Below are 26,652 nucleotides of genomic sequence, written 5' to 3'. Positions count from 1 at the left end.
TCCTTGTATAGAGGTCATTTGTTTAATCATATGATAAATTTCATTATAGTATTGTTCTTTTTATAATCACTGTATTCTTACCTTGACTGAACACCGCCTCAGGCACTCAAAGTGAAGAACTCTCTGGTTGTCACTTTTTCTAAAGAGAATGGCTTTCTGTACCCAGATCTTTTTGTGAAATTCAAATTCTCTCTTCAAAATGCATTATATACAACAGTAGAATTATGGTCTTTTGAAAAAGCAGTTTAATATTATTATTATGTTAAGAGTCAACTATATTCTTGTACAATATCTGACAAAAGCCAGAGTAAAATCTGAGTAAGAGAGAAGAACGAACAAAGGAGGCAGCTGACATATATAAGCATTGCATTTTTTTATTGTTGATTAGCAGTGTGTCTACACTTCAAAATAGAAAATATGTATTTTTATGAGGGAAAACTATCCATAACAAAATACAAACAAGTTTATAGGAGGTAGAATTACCTTACAATTAACCTAACAATCATTCATATACAGTATATCATTATGTGTCTATATATGCACACAAACATATGCTACTTGGTGTGTGTATATGTCACATATACACAAGGCTATTGCATGTAAATTTTATTCAGTGATTTAAATAGCTGCATTCAACATGGTTTATATAACTATAGGGATGTTCATTATGACTATTTCCCTTCAAAATGTGATCTAAACTTATGATTTTTTTTGTAATAAAACGTTAAATTATCATAACTTCATTTGCTGCCCCCCTTCCCTCTCCCAGGGCCTACCTGTATTTTTACTCAGGTTAGTCCACTCAGTGTATTTTAACAATGAAGACTGAACATTTAGCCTAATATTTCCTCCTCAGCTTTCTGTATCAAGTGAAAAGACTTGTAGCTGACAAGTCTATGTTTTATTCCTGCATTCTGAATTTTACTGATAATTTATTTCAGAATCAAATTAGTGCATTTTTTTCTAAAGCACTTTTTTTGCAGATATATGTATGTGATGATATCACCAAGACACTTTCTCCTATAAATATAGGAGAAATAGTTCTGTTATAGTAAAGTACTACAAACCTCATCTGCTAACATTGTTTGAAATGCTTTCCGTAAGTTTTATTCCGAATTAACTCTAAGTAGATCTACAAGTCCAAGGTTGTCTGTACCACTGGTGAAATTAGCTTGTGATGTAACAATAATTAATAGCTAACAATAGAGTATAGTTGAGAAAATGTCTAGAAAAGATATTAATTCACTTGCAAACTGTAATGCAAATAATTTTTTCCTTCCATGTATAAATCTGTGGCAACATTTTTTGCCACCCAAGTTGCAGCACGTGGCCATTGTTATAAGCAGGTGTGCAACTCCACCCTTCAATGGAATTGCGCTGCTTATGTCTGTTCTGAATTTAGCCTCTCTTTTCATGCCGTTTAAATGCACAGCAGAAGGTTAATTCTGATTTATGTTCGATTTTAAAACTGCTACAACACAAATGTAACTATAGGCTAGACCAAATGGTACACACATTTAGCAATGCTGAAAGTAAAAAGCAAAAAGTAAAATATTCCTTTAAAATAAATCAGAGGAAAATGTTAGTAATATAGCATAATTATTAGCTATATTATTTTTGCTTTCAAAGGGAGGACATATGATAGGAATGTTGGGTTTTCCCTAATCCACAAGTAGCTATTTTAAGTTCCTTTTAGGATGACCATATGGAACATTAGCAGCTGACAGCTGAAAGGAAAACTTGATGATATACCAAGCTCTCTCAGATGATGCAACTAACTAGCTTTCCAACTAAGTTACTTAAAGCAGATTAGTTGCTAAAAACAAACTGAACTTGAAGCAGTAACAGTGGACCCATAAATAAAACCCAAAATGGTTTTGTTCATAAAATGTTTTCATACACTGTAGATAAACTTTAAAATATATTTAAAATATATATATTTTTGGTAGCAAAGTGAAGAAACCTAAATCAAAATATATTCTAATTTTTACATAATTTATATATAGATTTATATTTTACCAAAATACTTTTTCTTAATACATACATATTGTAACACTGTGTACACAAATGTAATTATAAATGTATTATTGAAATCCATTAGAAATATCCTCAAGTCAGTGTCAACTTTAAATTTATGAAAATTGCAACAATTTTGTATACAGCTGGAAAATTTTAACTTCAGTGCATTTGCAGTAGTCATTAATCAGAAATCTCTGGCTGTTCAAAGTCTCTGTTGGGTGTCTTAGTTTAATGTTTTAATGTATCTAGGGATGAAGCGTTCTCCTCTCAGTGAGCAGTTTCTTTCCCTCAACATTGCTCCTCCATGAAGAAATGGGATTTTAAGAGTTGAACAGCTTTCATCGAAGCAGCAAGGCTTTAGTACTGAACATATTCAGACTGAAGGGACTGTGCAGAGGAGAAACAGAAACTGGTATTAACATTCAGTTTAACAGAAATCACTTTAAACAACACACACAACCTGTATCTTCAAATCAAGAAATTGTATTTCTATGAGGAAAAACAAACAGATTAAACCATAGAGGAAAAAAAGGAATATTCCAGGGTCTGCTATACACAGGCCAAAAAAAGAATGTATTTTGGACTATAATATAGCAAATACACCAAAAAAGGGCAAGAGCTATATAAAATAGATGCATCTTTTTTGTATGTATATTTATATTTGCTAGCTTTTTCTTGGTCAGTTTATGCTGAAGTGTTAGGTAACAACATTACTTTTAAATATTTTTAGGCATCAAGAGGTATAGTTTGAGAGTAACTGGAATACAAAATTCTTTAAAGATGTAACTAGAATTATCCTTTAATACAATTCATTATATTTTAATTCAATTACTTCTAATACAGAGAATTCTAGGATTCCCCCCCCTTTTAATGAAAATCTTATGAAATTCAAATCCAAAATACAGAAAATGCCCTTAAAACTGATCGCAATAGAAAAAAATGTGATTGCATTTATTGTAATGTAATTGTTTTCATTCTCTCTCAAACAATGAAAATGAAAATGCTACCAATATACAATGCACTCTACAGATTTTGATTCAGATGACACAGGAAACATGTAAGGTATGGATAATTATTCTGAAAGGAAGCAAGAAAGCAGCACATAATTAAATACACTGGAACATTCTAGAAATAATTAGCAAAAGGGAAAAAAACGAAAAAGAGAAAGGACTCAATAGTTTTTGCAAGCAGTTAACATGGAATAGCAGATAGAAAATTAGTACAGCGAAGAGGAAGGCATGATGACCTTTATTGGTTGGTTTATCTGCATCTGGTTACTCAATATTTAACAACTATTCAGTCTTGCAATTGGTAGTGTATCAGTTAACAACTAATATGACTTGATATTAAAAAGGATTGTAAAATTCAGATTGAGAAGGTCTAACTGTATTTCTGTCTGTATTTCTTCCAATACAGATGCGATCTGTGTCATAGGTCTGTTAGAGCAGTAGCTTTGTAATTAACAAAGAATTAGTAAACATTTACATATCTAATAAAATGAAGGTTCACCACAGTTGCCTTTAGAATATATTTGAAAAACAAATTATAAACAACTATATCAAAATATACTTAAAGAGTAGCAATGCAATAGGATTACAGAGGACTGTAGGAAAAAGAACCCAGCTTTCCCTAGTGTGAACTCCAAGGAAGCTAAGAATCTCAGAGATTTTTCCAAAGGCTGATTCAAGATGATTTTTTAAAAAATGATTAAACATCATTAATTCATTCACAGGCTAAATTACCATCCATAATACAGCTAAGTGAAAAAAATGGTTTAAAAATCCCCCAAAAAATTAACTTAAAACAAAATTTCAGAAAGCCGATATATCTATTCAAACACACATACTTTTATTGAGTTTGATAATCACAGATATAACTCAAGATATTTGGCACACCTTGGATGTTTCTGACAGCATCTGAGTGCTTTCTTTCATATGTAAAAAAACACTTTCTATATAAATTTTTAAACAGCTTTCACTAGAATAGCAAGGCTTTTGTAATGAATATATTCAGACTGAAGGGACTGTGTCTTTATATATGAGAATAAATATATAAAGACAGTTAGTTGTAAAAGACAAGACAGGAAGAGGTCTTTAAAACTGCAAACTATTTTACCACAGATGTTAGGACCGCAATGGAATTGAAAACCTGCACCATGCTATTTTTCCTGGCAATTTTGCCAGATTAGCAGCACTGTTAAGAGAGTCTATCAGGCAATCCATTACCGTATGTACTTGATGTTGAAGGTGTGCATTTCTTTTTATCCATGAATATTTAAGATTTCTGCTAGTCTCAAAGCTATTTTAAGATCATTTTATTAAAAGAATATTTTTATTGACTGAAATGTAGCCCTTGTGGAATGGTGAAGTTCTTGCAGTGATCTCTTAAAGACTAAATTCAAAGTAAAGCTGACTAACAACTAACAACCTGAAAGCTTAAAAATTAATTCTATATAATTTGGCATTTCATAATAATGGAGGATTCTTTAGCTTTTGATAGGTGCACGATGACCAGACAGCAATTAGGAATGGGTCATTAGTTAACTCAAAGAATTAAGAACAGCACATCATTACTTAATAGTAATTGTAACTCATGATTCTGGAATCACAGTTTAAGTAACATTTTAATTCTGGGATTCAAGCCACAATTCTTGATATTAGAAGATCTGTGCTTTCGCACAACATAGAACATCAGAATGTGGAAGATAAAAATCCATAGCAACATATGAAAAAGAAGAATAAATATGTATATAGCACATGTACAGAGAGATTCAAACACTGATCACTTGTTTTGGTTTGTCTTTTAAATGCTTGTCACAGATGGGTAGGAGTTTGTCTTGTGATGTACACTGCTGTTTTCAGCATCTCCACCTCTTCATCATTTCCACTTAATAGCAATAAAAGATCTTCCTCCCACTGTTCTAAATCATTTTTTAAGTACAGTGAAGAACTAAACTGAATTTTAAAAATGGTAATTTCCTCTCACATTCATTATTATTTGGCCATGATAACAAGCTCTTCATTTCTTTGCAGATTAAATCTTGTTGCTATTATCCCCAATGCATTAAAAGCTTGTTCAGTTACAATGGTAGCTATAATTACAACTAAATTGCTGAAAGGTGTAATGGCTTTGTTTAGTTTTATTTACTTGAAATTATTTCATTTCTTTTTATTTTTACAAAAATAAAGCAATTTTTTCCCTCCAGGATTGCAATCATAGTTGTAGCAAATGTTTTTTTTAAACCTTCTTTGCTAGGTGCACTGAAAAATTGTCTACCTAAAGTTTTGGATCACATAATACAATCCTTGTTTTACTGCCCGTTGATTATGTTTATCTTTTTTCACTACTTCAGTTTACATTTTAGATCTGTGTACATTTGCACTGTAAGTATGACCTACCATACTGAATTTGAATACTACTTTTTTTTTTAAGTCCCTGAATCCACATTGGAGTTATCTGGTTTTGACAAAACTCAGAAATGGTCTATTTTGAAGAAAAGTAGAATTTAAAATGTGAAAATAAAGGATTAGTAATAAAAGTGTATTTCCTAATGAACATGATGAGGCAGTAAAAGTAAACTGAGTAATAAAAATAAGTAAGCTATATTGCCTATAGTGGCCTTCATGCACACTAGCAGGGGTGTAAGTTCTAATGCACACCAGTGTGTTCTGCACTAACTGGTCCACCCGGATTCTGCTTGTGAGCTCTAAAAGTTCCCTAGTACGCATTAACATAGTCCTGTTTCAAATAGTACTACATTAATGCACACTAGAGAACTTTTAGTGTGCACCCGCAGGGTCTATGTGCACGACATGCTGGTGCACATTAAAATTTACAGCCCACTGGTGCGTACTAAGGCACTGTGTGGACAACCTGCTAGTTACTCACAAAGGGCCTGATCCAGCAAAGCACTAAAAGAATAATATTAAAGATGCAAACAGTCATACTGGCTTCAATGGAATTACTGAAGTGCTTCAAAGTCAAGCTAGGGTCGCTGGAACAATTTGTATAGTGGGGGTGCTGAGAGCCACTGAACCAAACAGTTTTCCTGGTATTGTAAAGACAATTTGAAAAACATGGAAACAAATCTTATCCCACTGTGGTGGGATTCCGAGAATAACTCCATAAAATAGAACTGAACTGTTTCTTATCTTTCAGTGACTCCATATACAATATGTTGTAAATTTACAAGTAAAAGGATATTTATTTTAATTACTAGTGTGGCAAACTCGCTCTGCAATTTGAAAATCAAAGATCTCACAGGAGCTCTCTCATGGCATTCTGGTGTGGTCTGATGCATGGAAGGCTGAAAATGCTGCTAGGTGTACTCTGATAGATCAAACTGCTAGGCCTTGCTGTTTCAAGGACAAAAAATAATCTAGGATGGTAGGTACTGGCACCTCCAGAGGGGCAGTATTGCTCAGGGCACACCAGCAGGAGAAACGCTTCCACTTGGCCAGATACATGGACCTAGTAGAGGGCTTTCTCCTACTCAAGAGTACGTGCTGCACCGAGCGCGAGCAACGCAGCTCAGATTGAGTTAGCCATGCAGCATCCATGCTGTGAGATGGAGGGATTGCAGGTCCGGATGACAGTTGGCCGTACTCCTGAGTGATCAGGTCCAGCCACAACAGGAGTGGAATTGGTGTGGTCACCGACAGATCGAGGAGAGTGGTGTACCAATGTTGCCTGGGCCACGCTGGTGTGATCAAGATTAAGCGGGCCTTGTCTCTTCGCAATTTGAGAAGGACCTTGTGGACCAATGGGAATGGAGGAAAGGCGTAGAGCAGATGGTCTTTCCATGGCATCAGGAAGGCATCTGAGGGGGAGCCCGAGGAGTGCTCCTGGAGAGAGCAGAACACCTGGCACTTCTGATTCTCGCGAGAGATGAAAAGTTTTATGTGGGGAAACCCCCACTTCTGGAAAACAGAATGGATAACGTCTGCGTGAATCGACCACTTGTGAGCCAGAAAGGACCTGCTGAGGCGATCTTCCAAGGCATTTTGGACTCCCAGGAGAAAAGATGCCACCAGATTGATCAAGTGGACTATGCAGAATTCCCACAGGCAAATGGCTTCCTGACAGAGGGGGAACGATTGCGCTCCCCTTTGCTTGTTGATGTAAAACATGGTCATTGTGTCATCTGTGAAGACTGCGACACGCCAGGCATACTGCTCTCAGTTCCCGTACGTTGATGTGCAGGGTCATCACTTGTGTGGACCAAAGGCCCTGTGTGCAAAGGTCCACAAGGTGAGCTCCCCAGCCCAGAGATGATGCATCCGTGGTTAGGACTAGGGAGGGCTGTGGGGCATGGAATGGCATCCCCCCACATACAAAGTTGGGGTTCAGCCACCAAGCCAGGGAGGTTAAGAATTCCATCAGTACTGTGAGCACCGTGTCTAGATTGTCTCAGCCTGGATGGTAGACTGATGAGCCCCAGGCCTGAAGTGGACTGAGGCGTAGTATGGCATGTCTGGTCATGAAGGTGCAAGGCACCATGTGTCCCAGTAGACCGAGGCACGTGCATGCTGTCGAGGTCAGGAAGCTTCAGAGGCCATGGATAATGCTCACCATTGACTGGAAGCGGGCACGTGGTAGGCACGCCCAGGCAAGTTTTGAATCCAGGACTGCTCTGATGAAGTCTATTCTCCGGGTTGGCTGCAAAGTGGACTTTTCAACACTGAGCAGCAGGCCCAGCTGTCTGAACAAGTTCATGGTGAACCGAGCATGGGATTGCACCTGAAGCTTAGACTGACCCCGAATAAGCCAGTTGTCGAGGTACGGAAACACTTGGATCCGATGTCGATGGAGCGAGGCAGCTATGACAGCCATACACTTTGTAAATAGCCTTGGTGCCGTGGATAGGCCGAAGGAGAGGATGGTAAATTGGAAGTGTCGTTGACTGACCACAAAATGAAGGAAGCGTCTGTGTGACAGGTAGAATGCTATATGGAAGTATGCGTCCCTCACGTCGAGGGCAGCGTACCAGTCTCCAGGATCCAGAGAAGCAATAATGGTCCCCAGGGAAACCATGGGGAACTTCAACTTTACCATAAATTTGTTGAGTCCGTGCAGGTCCAGAATGGGCCGTAGCCCCACTTTGCCTTGGGGATTAGGAAGTAGCGGGAGTAAACCTCCCTGCCCTTCAGATCCCTTGGAACCTCCTCTATAGTTCTGATAGTCAGGAGTGCCTGCACCTCCTTTAGAAGGAGTTGCTCATGAGAGAGGTTCCTAAAGAGGGATGGGGAGGGAGGGTGGAAGGGGGGGGGGACAAACAAAACTGAAGATGGTATCCACTTTCCACCATGTGTAGGACCCAGTGATCTGACATTATGCAGGACCACGCAAGGAGGAAATAGGAGAGAGAGAGTTGGTGAAAGGTGGGGAAGGATCCTGTAAGAAGACTGGAGCTCTGCCCTCAGGCAAACCTTCAAAAGTTTTGTTTGGGCCCTGCTGATGGTTTGGGGGGGCCCTGGTTCTGGCCTGTCTGAGAACCAGATTGCCTCCTCCTACCACGTCTTCTAGAAAAGTCCTGTCTTGGCTGGGATTTAGGGTAGGTGCGCTGTGGTTGGGGTCAGAAGGGCCTTCATTGCGTCACTGGGGTATGCATGCCCAATGAGCGCATGATGGCCTGGTAATCCTTCAGACTCTGGAGTCAGTTTTGTCTGAAAATAACTCCTGGCCATCAAAGGGCAGGTCCTGAATTGTTTGTTGCAGCTCTGGTGGAAGACCGGACACCTGCAGCCATGAGATACAGCACACAGCTATGTCCGAGGCTAGAGACCTAGCCGCCGAGTCTGCCTCATCTATCAATGCCTGCAAGGATGTCCTGGCTACTTTCTTGCCCTCCTCTAGCAAGACCCCGAACTCCTCCCTGGACTCCTGAGGAACCAGCTCTTTGAACTTCCCCATCGAGTTCCAGGTATTATAATTATAACAACTCCAGAGGGTCTGCTGGTTAGCCACCCTAAGTTGTAGGCCGCCAGTTGAATAGATCTTGAGCCTGAATAAATCCAGGTGTCTAGTGATTTAGAAGCGGAAGCTTGCTGACTGTGTCTTTCCCTCTCATTAATGGACTATACAACGAGGGAGCACGGTTGGGGGTGAATGTACAAGTACTCAGTCTTTGGAGGGGACCAAGTACTTCCTCTTCACCCCCTTGGCAGTGGGGGGAAAAGATGCTGGAGATTGCCAGATTGTATTGGCATTAGCCTGGATGGTCCTAATAAAGGGCAAGGCTATACGTGTGGGGGCATCAGCAGATAAAATGTCCAACACCAGATCCTCGACCTCCACCTCCTCCACCTGGAGGTTCATGTTTTGTGCCACCCTATGAAGCAAGTTTTGGTGTGCATGGAGGTCTATAGGTGATGGGCCAGAGGAGGATGTGCCCACCACAACCTGATCAGGGGAGCAGGAGGAGGATATGCTCAGGACTAAGGGGTCCTGGAGCAAGTCCTGCTGGGGGGGGGGGGGTCCAGCTGCCCTTGGTCCTCCATGCTAGGGGCATGGGCCTGAGCTGAGGGTAAGGCCATCACCTCCGAGCCCCCAGGGGAGGGAGGGGACTGACAGTAGCCTTCGGGACCCAAGGTTCTGAGTGGACTGAATAAGAAGCTCCTGATGAGACACCTTGGGCCTAATGGTATGCCCAAGAGGTACAAAAGGACCATTGTGGGGGTCCCTGAGCAGGATCCTGCCCCCTGTAATGCCATTGGCTAGCGCCATCCGCATCTTGGTCATGGACACAGTAGCCACTCTCTGCTTGGGACGACCTCGAGTTGGGGTGGCAAGGCCAAGGCAGAGCCAATCGCTCATGCTGGGTTGCACTGTCATGTGTTGTTGGCCCGCACCGCGACTCCGAGGAGACTAGTGTCAGGATTGGTGCTGGGAGCTGGACCGGTACCGACCATATCGGGAAGGAGATCTTCTTGAAGCAGAGTGCGCTGCGAGTACGACTGGTGACGAGATGGTGATAAGTGCCAGGACTGTGAGCGGTGCTGTGGAGGAGACCAGTGCCTGGATCGAGACTGTGACCTGGGCAGGGACCAAGATTGGTGCCGACCCATCTCGCTCTGTGATGGAGGGTGCACCATGGAGGGCTTCCCCTATCGATGGAACAGCCCGCACGAGCGGCACCAAAGTTTGTGACGGTCCTGGCTCAGTGAGCGCAATCAGGTCGCAAGCAGTGGAGAAAGTCTCTGGGGTGGAAGGCAGGCCGAGCTCGACCACGGTGAGCACCAGGGAGCTTATGTGCACCGGACTCAATAGTACTTGCGGTGCTGGACTCAATGGTGCTGGGGTTGGAGCCTTTGCGGGGTGGTCCGGCACAGGCACTGCTCCAAAGGCAGCACAGGCAGTGCCGGCAACTGTACAGGAGCAGCAGGTTGCTTGTGCTACTTCCTGGTTCCCGTAGACAGCGAGTGGTGCAGCGCTGATAACGGTGCTGAAGATGTCCAGTGCTGGGAGTCTTTGCCTGTGCCAGGTCATTCTGGTGCTGGAGGTGTGCTTCGGACCAACGGCGCTGGGTCTCGGTGTGGGGAAGAGGGCATCGGGCTAAGTGCCGCTTCCATGAGGAGCTCCTTCAAACGAAAGTCTCACTCCTTTCTTGTCCGAGGCTTGAATGCCTTACAAACACGGCACTTATCTGATTGATGGGATTCCCCCAGGCACTTCAGACAGGAGTCGCGGGGGTCTCCCATAGGCATCGGCTTGAGGCAGGCCGAGTAGGGTTTGAAGCCCGGAGACCTAGGCATGGGCCTGGTACCGGGAAGGAGTGAAGGGGAGAAGCCCCTTACCTCCAATTACTATATACACTAACTACAAAAACTATTAACTGCAACTATCTACAGGTATAAACAAGCAAAGAGCTAGAGACGTGGAGATCAGCTATGCTGCGTGCCACAGTTCCAATGACCGTCACATGCGGTAAGAAGGAACTGAGGGGGCGCTGGGTCAGCAGGGGCATATATCCAGCGCCCTAAGGGCGCCACTCCAGGGGGCGCCTCAGACAACCCATCGAGTGTTGCTACGGTAAAAATACTTCCAACGTGTGTGCGTGCACATTTAATTGGAATCAATATGAGCAAGCACTCGAAGAACTAGTAAGTACCTTTAATAGATGAAGGTAGTAAAACTTATCAAAGATGCAGAAAAAGGTAGAAACATTTAATAAACATTTCTGTTCTGTATTTGGAAAGATGCAAAACAATGTATTGGTATCACAAGAGGATGATGAAGTAGTTTCCAGTCCATCAGTAACCAAGGAGGATTTTAAACCACATCTAATAGGAATAAACATTTTAAAAATTAGTAGGCCTGGATAATTTGTAATCAAGAGACCTAGAAGAGTTGCCTGAAGAGATCTTTTGCTCACTGGTGTTAATTTTTTTTAATGACTCTTGAAATACTAGGGAAATTCCAGGAGACTGGAAGAGTGCTAAAGTTGTGCTAATATTACACCAGGCAAGAGGACAAAATAATGGAATATCTGATTTGGGATTAAATCAGAGGTGGGCAAACTTTTTGGCCCGAGAGCCACATTGGGGTTGTGAAACTATATGGCGGGCCAGGCAGGGAAGGCTGTGCCTCCCAAAACAGCCTGCCCCCGCTCTCTATCTGCCCCCTTCCACTTCCTACCTCCTGACTGCCCCCCTCAGAATCTCCAACCCATCCAACCCCCCCTGCTCCTTGTCCCCTAACCGCCCCCTCCCAGGCTTCCCCACCCCAAGCCGCCGTCTGGAACCTCCCCATCTAACCTCCCCCGCTCCCTGTTCCCTATCCACATGACTGACAGGGCCCGCTCCCCCCGAACTCCCATGCTTATCCAACTGTCCCCCAGGACTCCCTGTCCCCTGACTCCCCTCCCTGTCCCTTATCCAGTTCCCTCCCCCACCCTGCCACTTACCACGCTGCTCAGAGCAGCAGGAGCTCACAGCCCCACCGCCTGGCAGGAGTCTTTTAGCAGGAGCGGTGGGCCAGAATGCTAGCAGCGCGGCATGCTGATGCTGTGGGGGAAGGAGAACAGGGGAGGGGGCCAGGGGCTAGCCTCCCCATCCAGGAGCTCAAGGGCCAGGCAGGACAGTCCCACAGGCTGGATGTGGCCCGCGGGCCGTAGTTTGCCCAGCTCTGGATTAAACTGATGTAGAATTACAGGAAAGTAATATATTTAAATGTCAGCCAGTATGGAAAACAGACCTTGTCAAACAAACCTAATTTCATTATTTGGCGAGATTTCAAATTTAGTTGATAAAAATAAACACACAGCTATAACATACTTTCACTTCTGAAAGGCATTTGACTTAGTATCGGACTATAAATTAGCACTTTACAATAGCAATAAAGCACATGTCAAATGGATTAAGAACGGGATAACAGTTCTCAGAAGCAGCTAACAATGGGGAATCATCACTAAATGGGGGTGTTTCAAGTGGGAGTCCACAGGAATAGTTTAATAGGCCTGATGCTATTCAACCTTTTAATCTATCATTTCGAAGTAACTTTAAAATCACTGCTGATAAAATTTGCAAACAACTAAGATTGGTAGAATAGTTGTGGACGATAACAGAACACTGATACAGAGCGATATGGATTGCTTGTTAAACTGGACCCATTAAATAAAAAGTGTTTTAATACAGCCAAATGCAAAAAACTATACACCGAGGAACAAGGACGTGGGGACTGAATCGTGGAAAGCAGCGATTCCGACAAGGATTTAGGGGTCATAGTGAACCAGCAATTCAACATTAGCTTCCAGTGAAATGTAGCAAAAAGAGCTAATGTGATCCGTGAATGTATTAAAAGGGGACTAGTGAGTAAGTAGGGAGTAAGGAGATAATTTTACCTCTATATGACATTGGAGAGACTGATGCTGGAATAATGTGTATAGTTCTGGTATCCACATTTTATAAAGGATGTTAAAAACTTAGAGAGTCCAGAAAAGAACCATAAAACAAGCTGAAGGCTGGAGAAAATGCCTTATATTATAGTGAAAGACTTAAACAGCTCAATCTGTTTAGATTATCAAAAAGAATATTGAGAGAGGACTTGATTACAGCACGTAAGTACCTCCACAGGTAAAAAAAAATACTGGGTATTAAAAGACACTTTAATTTAGTGGAGAAAAGCATAACAAAAAACAGTGGCTGGAAGCTGAAGGCAGATAAATTTCTAGTTTGAATTTGGCATACATTTTTAATAGTGACGGTGATTAACCAGTCAAACAAACCACCAAAGGAAGTTGTGGATTCTCCATCTCTCAATATCTTCAAATAGAAACCGGATGCCTTTCTGGAACTCATGCTTCAGTCAAACATAAGTTATTTAGCTCAATACAGGGGTTACAGCAGTGGTTCTCAAACTTTTGTACTAGTGACCCCTTTCACATAGCAAACCTCTGAGTGTTACCTTCCCTTATAAATTAAAAACATCTTTTTAAAATATATTTAACACCAATAATAGTGCTGGATGCAAAGCGGGGTTTGAAGTGGAAGCTGACGGCTTGCAACCCCCCATGTAATAACTTTGTGACCTCCTGAGGGGTCCCAACCCCCGGTTTGAGAACCCCTGGATTACAGGGATATGCAGGAGGTCAAATCAGATGATCTAATGGTCTTTTCTGGCCTCTTTCTGCAACAGTAACTCAGATAACAATCTATCTGATGATGCACAAGCCAGAAGAGAATTCAGCTCTTTACCTTGTGTTTGTGACAGTTATGCAGAGCTTACAGGAGTACAAGTAGTAAAAAAAATATTTTAGTCAGAACCGTATGCCAATGTGATTTTGAATACAGGCAGCAAATGTATCTGTTGTGTAGGAAGGTGACATTTTCACAATAACCATACTTAAAGCTACTAGGCCATTGCACTGAAATCAGCAGTAATTTGTTTCACAGGTTAAAAAAATCATAAGCAACTGATGTTTTGTTATAATGCAAAAGCTGTATGCATATTTCTACCTATATTAGTTTAGGTATTTTCCTTCATTGCTTCTGATTTACAGGAACTATGAAAAAAAAAAAACTTTATTTGCAGCCAACTAGACATTATTGAGAGAATTACAGCTTTTGCACTTAAACAGTACACATCATATTTGGCTATGTACAATCTCTGTTCCTAACCAGTGAATGGTAGTTAGACATGAACTATTGGAAGATTACATCATTCTTGGTGAGAGGGCATTACTGAGTCATACAGGTGTCTGATGGGGAGACAAAACATTGAGTGTTTTAAACAGAACAATCATATATCCTAGACAACATGACCCCTTTTATTCAAAGGCTCTGTCTCACCAAGCCAATTCCTAGACTACCTAAATAAATTCTATTTAGACCAGTGCACAGTCATCTGGTTTTCATGATCACATGCAAATTAAAGTAAACATTTGTCCTCTCTCCCCTCTGATCTCTATCTCCTCCTTTATATAAGCCAGTGGTCCCCAAACTTTTTACCTCACACCCCCTCTCACCCTTGTCTGACCCCTCCTTGGAGCCGAGCCATGGCTCGGGGTGAGAAGAGGGGGAGACAGGGACAAGAGGAAAGGGGCTGAGGCTGAGGACAGAGCTGGGGGTGGGAATGGACTCTTGGCTGGGGGCCAAGGCCTGCAGCTGTGGCCAGGCGGGCAGCCAGGACACCGGGTGTGGGGCCAGCAGCCACGGCCAAGAGTGGATCTATGTGGAGCTCCCTCCCTGCCCTCTGTGGGTACTGGGCTAGGCCCCAGCCACGCGCCCCAAATGTTACTCTGTGCTCTCTATGGGGACATGTCCCACAGATTGAAGACCTCTGAGCTTAGCCAAGGCAACCCTGCTCCATTATGGCAGTTCACCTTTCTCTTTTGGGTTCTCACACTCTCAGAAAATGAAAGACAGCTGACTGGCTGAGAGCACCTGCTACCATTTTTGGGTCAGTTATTCAATTCCCTCTCCTTTCTCAGCTATTTTATTTACCTGTGCCCTAAATTTTCCTTCTGAGGTAAAAGTCTTCCCTTGTTAAAGACATTTTTGAACCCCAGTAATAAGACTAAAAGCTAGACCAGGGATAGGCAACCTATGGCACGGGTGCCGAAGGCGGCACACAAGCTGATTTTCAGTGGCACTCACACCAGTCCAGGGGGCTCTGCATTTTAATTCAATTTTAAATGAAGCTTCTTAAACATTCTGAAACTTTATTTACTTTACATACAGCTATAGTTTAGTTATATATTATAGACTTACAGAAAGAGACTTTCTAAAAAGGTTTAAATGTATTAATGGCACACAAAACCTTAAATTAGAGTGAATAAATGAAGACTCAGCACACCACTTCTGAAAGGTTGCCGACCCCTGAGCTAGACATTAACAACAGGAGTATGACCCTAATCAAAATAGATGAAGAAATTAAGTTACAGCTGGTGCTCCTTTCTTATTTGTGTCTGGGTAATGCACAAGATTCCAGAATAGTACTATGCATGATGTTACATAGCTGTATGTAAGATATGATGTGCTGCAAAACAGTTGGGTTAAAGACAGAGAAATAGTTCAGCTTTTAATTTCCAGTGGTCCTTTAATGCAGGTTTTTATTCTGTTTGTTAAAATGTTCACTGATGGAACAAACCATACTTGCACTATTTGTGGAAGATGAGTTGCTGTGTAATGCTATAGGGATGCAGTGTAATTCTAAAAAGGATGTTAATTGTTGCTTTTTGAATGTCACATTTTGCACTGAACTTTCTAAGCTTTTGTAGTTTTGAGGATTCCTGGTTGTACTTCTTTACACTGCATGTGTTATTCCTCTATTAGTTTATAGCACCACTTGGTTTTATGATTCTTGATGTTTTACCAACCACATTGTGAATAACTTCACAAGAAAATGAAAACAGAGTGACAAAGTTGTTGTTGAATATATGATTAGTTATAAAGCATCTCATGCTCACAGGTCTCTGTGTGTGTGTACCCACATGTATTTATAGAATACACAAAAATTATAAAGAAAAATACACAGTAAAGTGGCCAAATAATAAGACCAATAATCCACCTTCATACAAAAACATCTCCTCATAATATATAAATGGAAAGGAAACAAAACCACACTGATTCTCACTTGGAAGGATACAACAGAAGTGCAAACAAACAAACATTCAGGGGAGAGCATTTCAGGATTAGTGGATAGGGAAGGCCCTGCATCCTTCCTTCTCAACTACTCCAACGCTAACTGCGGGCTGACCCTTAAGCAGAGTAGTACTATAATTTGAAGTTGAAATATTATGACCTTGATAATTACCGTTCATTGGGTAACAGATCATAGAACAGTGCATCATGAACTTTCATTGTCAAGTTCCTTAAACAGTCGTGCTGCCATGCTCTACAGAAGCTGCAATCTATGAGTAGTTTTCAAAGGAAACCTCCAACTAAGCACATTACAGTAACTCAGCCTAGAGGTCAAAAAGACTTGGATCACTGTGGTGTCTCTGTGGTCAGAAGAAAGGCTGCCATTGCAGAATAGTTTGGTAATGAAAAAAGCCATTTTTGACCTTCCATGTTAAATCCTGATAAAATGACACCAGAATTCAAAACATATCAACCTGCCTACAGCATACTTTCTAAATAGGTAAGGCTATCACTAAATAAATGAAATCCTCTTGACATATTCACCATTCCACCAGCAATATTTCAGTGTTGAGCCTCACACAACTATTTTATATTTACCTCGCAATTGAGACAAACAGAAAAGAGACAGAACTGCAGAGATCTGCAGTGACAGTATTACTGTGTAGATCAATGACACCATGTTACATGGTAAATTTCTAAATGGCTAAATACATACACCGTTAACAACAATGGGGAAAAAACTGACCCAGTGAGACATCATATAGAAAAGACCCTTGTGGATGTTGAGTAAGTCCCCCATGACTAAATGAAACCTAACAGAATGACTACTTTCAATTTTTTCCAAATGGAAGCATGTATCTACCAAAATAATAGGCGCCAACTCCATGGGTGCTCTGGGGCTGGAGCACCCATAGGGAAAAATGAGTGGGTGCTCTGCATCCACCAGCAGCCAAGTTCCCTTCCCCCCAAGCCCCACCTCCTCCCCTGAGTGCACCATGTCCCTGCTACTCTGCCTACCTCCCAGCACTTCCTGCCCAGCCACCACCAAACAGCTGTTTGGCTGCTCTGGGAGTGAGGGGGAGGAGCGGGAACGTGGTGCGCTCAGGGGAGGAGGCGGGGCCAGGATTTGGGTAAGGAGTTGGAATAGGGGCAGGGAGGGGGCGGAGACTTTGGGGAAGGGGTTGGAATAGGGGTGGGGCAGGGCCCTACGGCGGGGTGGAGTCGGGGTAGGAGCAGGGGTTGAGCACCCACCGGCAGGAGCAGAAGTCGGCACCTATGACCATAGTTGATTATACATTTTATTTACAACAATGAGAACTGATGAATAAAAAAAAATAAATGGACTGTAGCCCATAATTAAGCTGTTAAAAATACGAAAAATGGTCCCATCCAAATGTAAATCAGGGAAAAGCCTGAGTTACAGTCTTTTACACTGGACCTTGGGCTCTGTCAGATTGAAAAGGAAGAGTATTGCAAGCTCTCCACTGAAAATGCCAGCATTCCAGCTCCAAGATTTCCAAATTTAGCAGATGTTGATACACGCGAGTTGATCTCAACAATTACAGTTGTGCATGGGAAGAGATGTGTTAGGACCCAAACCACACATGACTAAGATCAATATCAACACCTTGAAATACATCTGGAAACAAATAGGAAGCCATTGGGGTCCTTGGCACACTGTCGAAATTGTTCAAAGCCAAACTGACTAAAATAAATCACCGCATTCTGCATCATCTATAGCTTCCAAATGCCCTTCAGAATTAAACTCATGTATAGCATTATGAATTTTAAGATTATGAAGGTGTGTTATTGAGGCCAGGTGCACAAAGGGAAAACTGTCACAAAAGTATTAAAGGGCACTTCTAATCATCAAGATTATAAAGAGAAAAACATTCATATAATCCAAATGATAAGACTACTTAAGGTGAGAAGTTTACAGGAAACTAACACTTTAAAATATTATTAAAAATATTCATTCATCAGAACAATTAATCTGCTTCCAAGGTACCTGTCTGAAATGCTCAAATGCAGTCAAGTCAGTCAGGGAAGCCTTCTTTCGAATGAGCCCTGATTCTCTTTACCTACATGCCTATCCTCTTCCCTGCACTTTGCTGTCTGTGAATTTAGTTGTATAACATACAGATATCTGGGAACATCCATCAAGGATGACTTAAAAAAAAACAAAAAAACCCCAAGAACATTCATGGCTCTCCATCAAGTTCAAGATCCTTATTTTGCTGCATGGCTTATTCCATTGTTTTAAAAACGTCCATGCCTGCAGGGATGAATCCAAGCAAGTGGTGCTTGATTACTACATTATCCTGTCCTAAAAGTTGTACTCTGGACAATTATCGTGGCTAGTCATTAGACACCCTACATTTATATGTAATCTGAGAACAAGATCTAGGTACAGCTTCCTTTAAGGAGGATTTATGTAAGGAAGTTACATTAATGGATGCCAGGGAATTCAAAATGTCCCTAATAGGGCTGTCAATTAATAACAGTTAACTCAAGTGATTAACTCAAAACAAATTAACTCGATTAAAAAATTAATTGCGATTAATCCCAGTTTTAATTGCACTGTTAAACAATAATAGAATACCAATTGAAATTTTTGGATGTTGTTCTATATTTTGATTTCAATTACAACATAGAATACAAAATGTACAGTGCTCACTATTATTTTTGGTAACAAATATTTGCACTGAAAAAGAGAGACAAACAAAAGAAATTGTGTTTTTCAATTCACTTCATACAAGTACTGTAGTGAAATCTCTTCATCGTGGAAGTGCAATTTACAAATGAATATATATATATTTTTTTTGCTACATAACTGCCAGGGGCGGCTCCAGGCCCCAGCACACCTAGCGCGTGCTTGGGGCGGCACGCCGCAGGGGGCGCTCTGCTGGTTGCCGGAGGGCGGCAGGCAGGGTGCCTTCGGCAGCACGCCTGCGGAGGGTCCGCCGGTCCCGCGGCTCCACTGAAGGCGCGGGACCAGCGTACCCTCCGCAGGCACACCTGCGAGAGGTCCACTGGAGCTGCGGGACCAGCGGAGCATCCGCAGGCATGCCTGCGGGAGGTCCACTGGAGCTGCGGGACTGGCGAGCGGCAGAGCGCCCACCGTGGCATGACGCCGTTCTTGGGGTGGCAAAATGTCTAGAGCTGCCCCTGATAACTGCACTCAAATACAAAACAAGGTTAAACTTTAGAGCCTACAAATCCACTCAGTCCTTCTTCTTGTTCAGCCAATTGCTAAGACAAACAAGTGTGTTTATGTTTACGGGAGATAATGCTGCCCACTTATTTACATCACCTGAAAGTGAACATAGGCATTTGTATAGCACTTTAGCTTGGTAGTTGTCCTTCATAGTTGTCCTTCATCAACTTTACATTTATCATCGGTGATAATGCCAGCTGGGCTTCTAAGTGTTATATGGTATAAGAGCTGCCATGCACTATTCCTGGGGTGTTACATTTATTTAAAAACAGTGATATGTAAAACCAACCAATGCCTCTTTTAGTCAGAGTCCCATTGGAAAGGAATAGGGGCACTGTCTGTTCTAAGACAACTGTCCCATGCTCGCTCTCCTGAGAAAGTGCTGCCATATGTGATTTTGCAAACTGAACTTAATTTGAAAACAAGATTGAGGAGGCAGGGAGGAATGGCATAACTGCTATTTTCAAATTAATTTGAAAGCTATTTTATTACAACTACAAGAAAAAAACAAATAAATGAAACTTTACTATTTTTAAACAGACAGACAAAAATAAAACTATACAGGCTGTTATATAGACCAAATCACCTCCTCCTCCCCCCCGCCCCGACTATACATTTTATTGAAAATTGATATTCTTTAGCATTTGAAGTTATTCTAAATTTCCTTTTAATGAATTCTACTTAGAAATAGCATTTTTTTCCCCCAAGGAGAAAGAACCTCAGAATATGATGGTCAAGACACAGCAGGGATGACTACAAAATTGCTAAAATGGAAGTAATACTGGAAAACATTTTTGATACAAAAAGACGCAAATATCAAGTTTTAGGGAGACCTATGCCATGATTCAGGAAGCGATCCCTACACATACATGAAAGCACTTATGTGTTTAAGGCACAGGCATAAGATATTAAAATTGTACTTCTTTAATATTTAATATGACTTCTCATACTGGAATGATTTATTCTGGACATTTTCATAGGGTCTTAAAGGAACACTTGTCAACTTTAAAAAAAACCCCACACTTGTGATTTCTCTCTTTTTTGTTTTAAAGCCTCCTATTTTTGCCAACACCACCAAACATAACTGAAAGATGAGAAATAATTTCTCTATTTTTTTCTGTTTCTTTACTCCATACATTTCACAATGTATAGTGAGTTCATTACTATATCAGTGTACCTCTGTGTGGGTTTTTTACACTGCAACAAGGGAGAAAACACATTTACCTTTCTTCCCACTCTCACCCCCTTCCCCTCAAAAGGAAAACAGGGTGACAAAACCATGAAAAAAAAAAAAAGGTGGATTCTGGGGGCTGGCATACTACTTTGAACTATATAACTCAGTGTTCGAAAAGGATGAGATTTCAACAGTGCCCATTTAAAGAACTGAGTTGATTGAATTCTCCACACACTTATTTTCAATTTAGTGTGGTATATATGTGTATAGATATATACATATACACACACACACACACACACACAAAGCCGTTCCTCTAACATTACTGTATAAGGACACCTATGATATCTAATGATCCAGGAAGATCCTATTCTACATATATTGAAATTCTCAAACTAAAGTTATAATACCAATTGTTTGAAATGGAAAATCTAAAGGAAAAAAAACTCCAGATCAGAAGCTGTAATCATGAAAGGCATTTTTATAAATTGTCTACTTTCATAACACCTTTCTCTGAGCCAAATTCTGGAGAAGCAGAAAGGAAGCAGCTGAAAGAACATTAGAAACAGACAAAGATGCTATATGCATTCAGAAAATTGTAAAAGATAAGGGATTAGAAAGTTGCTCTGAGATTGTTAAGAGTTTTTTTGTGATAGTTTTGGCTGAAGAAGCAAGGTAGATAAGCTTCTGTCATGTCCCTGAGAGGGCTTTTGTGGCTGTGAACTTACAGGAATTGAACGACTCAGGTATCGTGCCGGAGAAGCAGTTAACCCCATAAAGGAGGGTTGGTAGATGCTGCAGTTGTCATCATCTGTCCCGGTGCCATGAGAAATGGCATGACTGTTGAGGTTGGTGCCATTATTGCTGCTTCTGTTGTACAGGTTGTTGTTCAGCTCATGGGAATTTCTGGTAGGCAGCTGCAAGCTGCCATTCAAATGACTGGAGATATGGTTTACAGAAAAACCTGTCCTAGAGGATGACGACATCATTTTGCTCTCTGTATCATCTGAAGCGGCATACAGGTTCCCTAGAGAACTGCCTAGCCTGGAGTTTACGGAAACGCTGAGTGGAAAACATGTGGGAAAAATACATGCAATGTATATATATATATATGTGAAGATTTCACACACAAGACATTTAAAACATTAGGGGAAAATGACAAGGAATATTCTGACACACAAACACTGATAGCACACAGCTTCATTTTCTCTCTGAAATAATGAAAAAACAAGTTCTATACAAATTACACATCAAAAGTAGTAATATAAGACAAGATAAAGGAGCCAAAAAGCTATTTCATAAATATCCAGAGAGTAAAAAATAGGATGCCTTTAGTTTACTAAAGCACTTGGGCTAACAGAACATCTCATTTCATCTTAACGAATGAATATTCATTATGGCCAGAGGTTATGGCAAAATCCACGAACCATCGTGGGTTTCATTTAACATTCTACGTAATTCAGAATAGCAGAAATCTCTAAGCTGTTACCTAATGGCAACAAATGAAAAATTCATAATAAGGGCATATGATCTCCCACTTAGTATTTTATTGAGAGGAACAGAATTTTATAGATATTAAAGTTTTGGGAGTGTTTCCCACTAATTTATATTCAATCTCAGACATAAGTGACAAATGTATAAAGCAAGAAAAATGGCCGATTTCACAATTTGTCATGTGACTTTAAAGAAAGTGACATAACCCTCCCTTAAACTACCCCAAAAGCCACATAAGGACAAGAAAATGTACCTTTTTAAATTAGATCCTAAGGACGTAGGGCTTCTGCTTATTCTATTTGCAGATGGTGAAACAGCTGCTGCCACCTTGGAGGACTTCAGAGGAGACATGAACCCTTGTGTAGTACTTGAACTATTCAATCTGAAAAAGTACAAAGCTTTAATGGGGAGCAAGATTATATTACTCAAATGTGAATATTAGAAATAATAAATTGTTTTAAACATCTGAGCCAAGATTTCAAGAAGTGGGTGTCAAAAGTTAGGCTTCTAAATCCATATTTAGGCACTTAAGTAAGTGGCCAGATTTTTCAAAAGTGCTAAGCACTCAGCAGTTCTCATTCACATCAGTTTTGAAAAATCCCAATTTTATTTTTTTTTAAATCTTTACTCTGATTTGCTCCTATTTATGCATTTTTGCTAATAAACCCTGGGTATGTTTAAAGAACCAGAATGAAGATAATTTTACATATTAAAAGATCACATCAGTTTGTTAGTCATAGCCATTGAGTTTTTCCTCAATGTATCAAGTCACTTACTTGTTTAAAGGCTCCGAGAGCATGCTAAAATATTGAAGTTGCAATTGCCAATTTTAGATTGAACATCTGCAGCTGATAGGAACAAATATGAGCTTTAAATTCTGCTCTTCATTCTTGTGTTTTAGGGGTTGGTCGTGTGAGATGCTGTGCATCCTCGCTTCTAAATGATGTCAAAAAGTACTCAGCCCCTATTCTTTTCTAGGATTGGGCTTTTAATAACTAAGTAATATATGACTTAACAGAAATATGGTGCAGTAGGTTTCTCAGAAATATTTTTGGGTAAGTCCTAAAGTCTAGTGGCAATGTTATATCCTCTCACTCCCATAGCTCGCATATCAATGTTCAGCTCTTGGGGAAAGAGAGTGCTTTGTGTTCTTAAAAGGTTCCAGCTGAAATAGCATGGTGGTAATGGTCTTGGGTGGGAGCTCCTCTAAGTGCCTGCCAAGGAGTTTGAGGAAAATGAAAGTAAACAAGGGAAATGGAGATCAGACCCCTGAAAAACCATGTCTCTTAAAATCACATTGGAGATAATTGTAGCCAATATATTCTTTTGATTACTAAATACTTTCCCCTAGAAGGTAGATAAATAGTACTATCTTAGATACCATGTGACAGGCACAATGGAAATAACCAACTGCTGGAGATAATGATTCAAATTTATCTTTTTATATGTAGTACCATTTCTAAGATTGTTCTTAATATTAACACAATTTAGCATGAAAAGTGGTATTATCTTTAATGAGGCACAAGGTTTGCAGAAATGTTTAACTCTGATCCAAGTCACAAGTGAAGTAGTGTCCTTCTAGTCTCTAAAGTACATTTATCAGTTTCATAAAGTTACTATACATTTTACACAACAGGCAGACTTTATTCAGGAAAGGCCCAGTTATAAGACTAAAAAAGTTTTATTCCATCATTACTAGAAGACTAGCTGTGCTAATTAACCAATTGTTGTCTGTCCCTTGAATGGGTGCTTAAAATAGATTTTAATATCATCAGAAGTCTGACAAATTGCTATTAATGAAACTGATAAGACAAAGTACCAAAACGTTAAAGAGTAGAAGAGCAGACATTTTTTAAAAATGAAATTTAAATGCACTAAAAATTTTCTCACAAGTTTAACTAAGTAAATAGATACCTGAAAGGTTGTGATATTGATCTGGTGTGCAATTTCATATCTTCCAGCCTAAAGTAATTAAAGCAGCTTGTCACACAAAAAATAATGAAAGCATAGTTTCAATCTTTTAATAAATATAAGAACAAAGACTCTGACTTGGGCAATGTTATTATTTATGTGCCGCATACATAAAGTAGAAAATGCTTCATATAAATTGTGAGATGCATCATAAAAATATATATATTTTTTAAACTGTACTCGTGAAACATTATTTTTCAACTACAACCATCAAACCTACACTCAGCTGCCATCTTCTGTCATACAGTACCTGCTTCATAAATGCATAAGAAAATTCTGTTATAAAAAGACAACTACGTAGATATTTATATGGTCCTCCTCCTCCTCATAGTATATGAGCTAAAGGATAGAAGGGAAATCTCTATTCCTTCTTCTTTAAGGGTAGCTTGAAAATAGGTTAGAAGACTGGAAGTCTTTGGTAAGCTTACTGTGGAAAAAAGTTACGTGAAAAATGAAGTTTGCATTTACTTCTGAATGTGGGGAGTACTATTCATGATGTCTTCAGTTTTAAAAGCCTTTTATTCGAAACTGCACAATATATTTAAATACAGACTTTAGCATCAAATTTTCTGCTTAGATAATGTTTTACAATTATATCTAAAAATAAGAAATTTTTTAGCAGAAGGGGGAAAATATAAAAGAAAATCAAAAGCATGAAAAAAGGACCCAAATATTAAACATTATTTTTATGTGCAGTTACTAAGCAATAGCAAAGCATTTTGACTTGAACTGTTTGTAATTAAGATTACATTTGAAATGGCATTTCATTTAACTGTTGTCCTTAAAAACTTTCATTTAGTTATTGTTTTACAAGATGGAACTCAAAACTCAATATGAGAAATACAGAGAAATAATTTAAAATTGGAACCAAATATATTGTTAAATTATTTTCATAGCAACGTAAACTTTTATATGGTGAATAAGTGGACGTTTATAATATGACAACAATTGATACTTTAGATTTTGAGATGCATTTTTCAAATTTTTAGTTGGTGCCTGATGGTACAAGGTTATTTTAGTAAACAGCAGCAAAGAAAAGAAATACAGACATGGAAAGGAACAGAACAATATTATATTCAGTTCTGTCTTAGAATTCTTCTAGCATAACTAATTAAGGATCGCATGTAATAAAAAAATCTCTTTACTGCTGCAGTAGCAGAGAGAATAACTCTCTCTTTTGGAATGCAAGTTTTATTTTAAATTAAATATCCTTGTTTGATAATACTACCCTCTTTAAAGTTTCTCCAGTTCTGCATCTCATATAGCCTTTAGGACTCCCACCATTTTTATCTGCTTTAACTGTCCTCATATCAGGAAGCAACCCTACCCACTTGCTGAGGGACAATACATGGCACATGATGCTAACAGCAACCCCTGGGGAGTTGTGGCAGAGAAACACAAATCATCTTTCCAGGGTTGAAAGGTTACTACCTCCCAGTTCATAACAGGAGACGGGGAACTGAAATCCATTTTCTACTTTGTGTCTGCAGAGAATTTCCATTAGATTACTCCCCTTTAGCTAAAATGAGTTCCTCTTTCTTGAAATGTGGGCACTGGCCTTTTACTTGGCTTAATTACAATGCTGTATGCCATGGTTCCCAAACTTGTTCCGCTGCTTCTGCAGGGAAAGCCTCTGGCGGGCCGGGCTGGTTTGTGTACCTGCTGCATCTGCAGGTTCGTCCAATCGCGGCTCCCACTGGCTGCTGTTCACTGCTCCAGGCCAATGGGAGCTCCAGGCCTGGAGCAGCGAACCACGACCACTGGGAGCCACGATAGGCCGAACCTGCAGACACGGCAGGTAAGCAAACCGGCCTGGTCCGCCCCGGCCCGCCAGGGGCTTTCCCTGCAGAAGCAGAGGAACAAGTTTGGGGACCACTGCAGTATGCACATGTTAAATTGCATCAGTAAGTTGTTACAGTTATGAAAGTTTTTACACCACAAAGCAGTATCTGGCTACCACAAATGCAGTCCAGATAAATGGCAACAATATCAATCGCTAACGTTAACCAATCTTGAAGGGCAGCATGAACAAACTTGACAAACACCTAAGTCTGAAGAATCTTTGAAGAAGAAAGCTCAAGATTGTGCAAACTATTTGTGATAGAAAGCAGTGAACTTTAAAGCTAATAACAAACCTGTATAAATTTAACATTTATAGTGGGTAGAAAGTGGTGTGGTAGTATGGCGGACTAAGCACAGGAGTAGGGGCTAGAAACTTGAGTACTAATTATTATTTATTGTTTGTTGTTTAGTGTAATACCATAGCACCTAGAGACTCTTAATACCAGCTCTAAAACTAACCACTTCTGTAGTCTTAGGCGAATCATTTAGCCTCTCAGTTCCAGATTCCACATTTGAGTGCCAACCTAACTCACTAAAAAATTGGCAGTATTAAAGTTTGTAAAGTGATCTAAAAATGAAAAGGTCTACATATCATAACTTTTAAGTGTCAGAATTATAAAACAAAGAAACAGACAAGCATATGCTTTCCATAAAGAATTAGTACACACTGAATTTAATAATATAAAAAGTTAGGAGAGGATTACCTAAGAGCACCAGTTGTAGCAGATCGCGGCTGTCTCTGACTTTTTAAGGCACGAAGTTTATCTCCCTGTGTCATGCCATTCTTAGATTCCAACTCTGCATTGTCTTCAAAGTCATTCTAAAACAAAGGAAGATGCACACTAATAAAAATA

The 26,652-nt window shown here is 40.2% G+C and overlaps 1 protein-coding gene across 3 annotated transcripts in view; it reads right to left on the bottom strand.

The window, feature by feature from the left end:
* Nucleotides 1-358: 358 nt before the first annotated feature.
* CDC14A (cell division cycle 14A) overlaps nucleotides 359-26,652 on the bottom strand; it is a 120,632-nt gene continuing 94,338 nt past the window's right edge. The window contains exons 12-16 of one of the 3 annotated variants that reach the window (XM_050962359.1): nucleotides 26,503-26,618; nucleotides 23,900-23,947; nucleotides 22,239-22,367; nucleotides 21,220-21,553; nucleotides 359-2,406 (exon numbers count right to left, since the gene is read on the bottom strand). In XM_050962359.1, the coding sequence (XP_050818316.1) occupies nucleotides 2,377-2,406; nucleotides 21,220-21,553; nucleotides 22,239-22,367; nucleotides 23,900-23,947; nucleotides 26,503-26,618 (657 nt within the window). In that variant the 3' untranslated portion in view covers nucleotides 359-2,376. Of the gene's footprint in view, nucleotides 2,407-20,968; nucleotides 21,554-22,238; nucleotides 22,368-23,899; nucleotides 23,948-26,502; nucleotides 26,619-26,652 lie in introns of those variants that run through there. The other 2 variants (XM_050962360.1, XM_050962361.1) reach the window with 2 other exon arrangements.

Source organism: Gopherus flavomarginatus, chromosome 7 (assembly GCF_025201925.1).
Source record: "Gopherus flavomarginatus isolate rGopFla2 chromosome 7, rGopFla2.mat.asm, whole genome shotgun sequence".
Classification (NCBI taxonomy): domain Eukaryota; kingdom Metazoa; phylum Chordata; order Testudines; family Testudinidae; genus Gopherus; species Gopherus flavomarginatus.
This window is presented reverse-complemented; position numbering and strand designations above follow the sequence as displayed.